The following is a 2,965-nucleotide window of genomic DNA, read 5'->3' as shown; positions in this document are numbered from 1 at the left end:
CAAAACGAAGGAAAACGGAGAAAAATCCAAAATAAAGATTTTCAGCGATGACGTCATCAATCCATGGCCGTGGCCGAGGTGGGGAGTTTTCTCTTCCATGGGAAAATTTCGAAAAATTCACAGCTTTTCGCAAATCCCATTTTTCTCCGTTTTCCTTCGTTTTCCGTAGTTTTTATTCAAATTGTCGTAGTAATTAATCGATGTTTCATTGCTTGTGCGAACAATTTTCGATAAAAAATGGCTCATTTTGGGCCAATTTTTGGGATTTTTGAATGTTTGTGTGTAAATCACTAAATTGTGATTGTTTCCTTCATTCAATGATCTATAAAATTATGAAAAAAATAAGAAAAAATTCAATTACCACGAAAATTGAGAAAAATTGAGGAAAATTGGGAAAAAACGAAAAATTGAGAAAAAAAGGGAAACTTGGGAAAAACCGAAGGAATATTGAGAAACAGAAGAAAATGAAATAGAATTGAGAAGAAAAGCAATTGAGAAAAATTGGTAGAGGAAAGTATCGACTGAGCTTTAAAACGTAAATTAAGCATTAAAATCCTGAGTTTGTAAAACTTGTCAAGATTGTTTTACAGTTCTCCGTTGTATGCTTTCCTGAATTTTCGGGACTCAAAAATTCAAAAAAAAAACTAATGCCTTTCAGCACAGAACAATTTCCACAATTTTTTCATGATGAGTGAAAAATATACACAAAATCAAATAGAACAATGTGACAATGAGAAGTGAAAACTTTCTGTCGTAATTTTTAAAAATTCAAAAATATTGAGATTCTGAAGTTCTGCGATTTCGAAGTTCTGAAATTCTAACATTCTGAAATTCTCAGACTTTGAAGTTCCGAAATTCTCAGATTCCGAAATACTGAAATTTCAAAGTTCTGAAATTCTAAGAATTCTGAGATTTTCAAGCTCTGAAATTCAGGAAGAAACTCCCTCAAAAAAAAACTGCACCCCCGAATCACAAGCGTTGTACCCCTAAATGAAATGAGTCGTACCCCGAATTTTTGGCAGAAATTCTACCCAGTTGACCCTCCGAAATAACACCTTCGATAGTCTGCAATTGTGTTTGTTTTCCTCAAAAAACTACGAAAAAGATGTAAAAACAAAAATTCATCATGTTCAGAATCATATACTCAAATTGATCTCAATGACCCCTATGAGACTATCAATGCCCACTACTGAACTCTATCAATGATAATTGGGCCAAATGCAGCAAGCGTTGAGACGTCAAGGTGTGAATACACCAACGACAAAATTCCTAATAATGCTCGGCCGCATGTGTCAAAAGTCACTCAGCAGAAAATCGAGAAAATGGGCTGCGAAGTTATCCCTTATCCGCCAAGTAGCCCTGATTTGGCACTTTCAGATTTCCAGTAATTCATATCAATGCGACCCTCATTAGCCGAGAAACACTTCAAAAGCCGCGTTGAGACCGAAAAATGGGTGGTCGCCTACTTTGGGTCGCATTCAGTGGGGTTCTTTCACAGCGGACCCCATTCTTTGCGCGGATGTTGGCTACAAGTAGTTGATAATTATGGCGAATAGCTTTTGAGTTAATCTTGTCTACTTCCTTTTTTATGAAAAATTCAATTGATCATAAAAACAACCATTATTTTTTAGCCAACCTAATATATACTAAATTGTAATCCGTCTTATGAAATTCCCACTTTCACAGTCTTGCCAATTTTTGATTTTAATTTTCTATATACTTTCCGTTCGGATTCGCGAACTGCTGCCAATTTTGACATGACTATTCTCAGCATTCACTCAGAAGAAATGACCTGGCAGCCGTGTAACTCCTCTGGTAGCATCATGAGACCCGTAATTTTTCAAACAAAGCGATCAAAAAGCTTCAATCAGCAAAAGCTACAGAGTAAAGTTTTTCAATATCCCACTTAATCTTATGTTGAATGAGATTTTTAAGAGTTCTTCAACATCGAGACGTTTGTTGACGATTTTCAGTTTTTTTTCAAATGAATAAAGTATGAATAATATTTAAACGCCAAGCCTGACACACTTTTTCATACGTATCTGTTTCAGACTATCTATCTTATTTTTCCATAACTTTTTAATAATTCAAGGCAAATTTTCATTGTACATAAGTGACAAAAAACCATTGATAGAAAAATGGAATAAAGAAGCAATTTCAATTGAATCATACAAACATTTACTGAATGGTGACTTTCTGAATTCCCTTCGAGATTCCAGAAGCGCCGTTGTCCCCGTCTTGTCCACAAGCACACTTTTTCTCGTTCTCCTGTTTGTGGACAGGTGCCATATAAAGAACAACCGGACGATCTTGGGTTCGGATCTGGAATTGAAAAGTTTCAAACCGGTTTGAACCGTTAATTTGAATTTTCAAAAAAAAAACATCGGAGAGAAAACTCACAGTTGCTGGCATATCCGGAGTTGTAGTGATAAGTGGTAGCGAATTGTCATTATGAGACTCGTGAAGCATATCCATACAGAATTCGTGATGATCCTCTTCGTCAATGGGCATGTTGGAAACCATTGCGTTAGTCATGGTAGAAGCCTGGAAATTTGAAATGGAAAGAAGAAAAAGAAGAAGAGTGAAGAGTAAAACGAATTAATCGTGTGGCGGCATTGAAATTTTTGGGGAATAAAAAAAAGGGAGGAAGGGGGCTGATGGGCGGAACCTATTCAATTAGAATGGGCAGGAGGGGCTCGCCCAAACTTTGTTTTTAGTCTTTCTTTACTTTTGGGAGAGTTGCTAATCGAAGAAAATGTCAAAGGGCATAGAAGGTGCCCACTGATTCACTAAACATGGAGTGTGAAAAGGGAAGTGCAACGGTTGCACATAAAAAAGCGAAAAAAAAGAAGAAGAATCGAGTAATACTTTCAGTTGGTCGCCACAAATCTTCTTCTGCCTATCTTACTGCATTGTGCGCAATTTTCCGCTCAATTCACCAGGGAAACTCTCTCTCTCTCTCTCA

At 36.6% G+C, this 2,965-nt stretch overlaps 1 protein-coding gene across 1 annotated transcript; it reads right to left on the bottom strand.

Annotated features, from left to right (window-relative positions):
• Positions 1–2,178: 2,178 nt before the first annotated feature.
• CBG04526 lies at positions 2,179–2,535 on the bottom strand (the record flags this gene model as incomplete). The annotated part of the gene is made up of 2 exons (XM_002644106.1): positions 2,179–2,322; positions 2,401–2,535. 2 exons carry the CDS (start codon positions 2,533–2,535, stop codon positions 2,179–2,181), a joined length of 279 nt encoding a protein of 92 aa, XP_002644152.1.
• Positions 2,536–2,965: the final 430 nt, after the last annotated feature.

The sequence above is a fragment of the Caenorhabditis briggsae genome (assembly GCF_000004555.2).
Source record: "Caenorhabditis briggsae complete genome, chrX, whole genome shotgun sequence".
In the NCBI taxonomy this organism is placed as follows: Eukaryota; Metazoa; Nematoda; class Chromadorea; order Rhabditida; family Rhabditidae; genus Caenorhabditis; species Caenorhabditis briggsae.
This window is presented reverse-complemented; position numbering and strand designations above follow the sequence as displayed.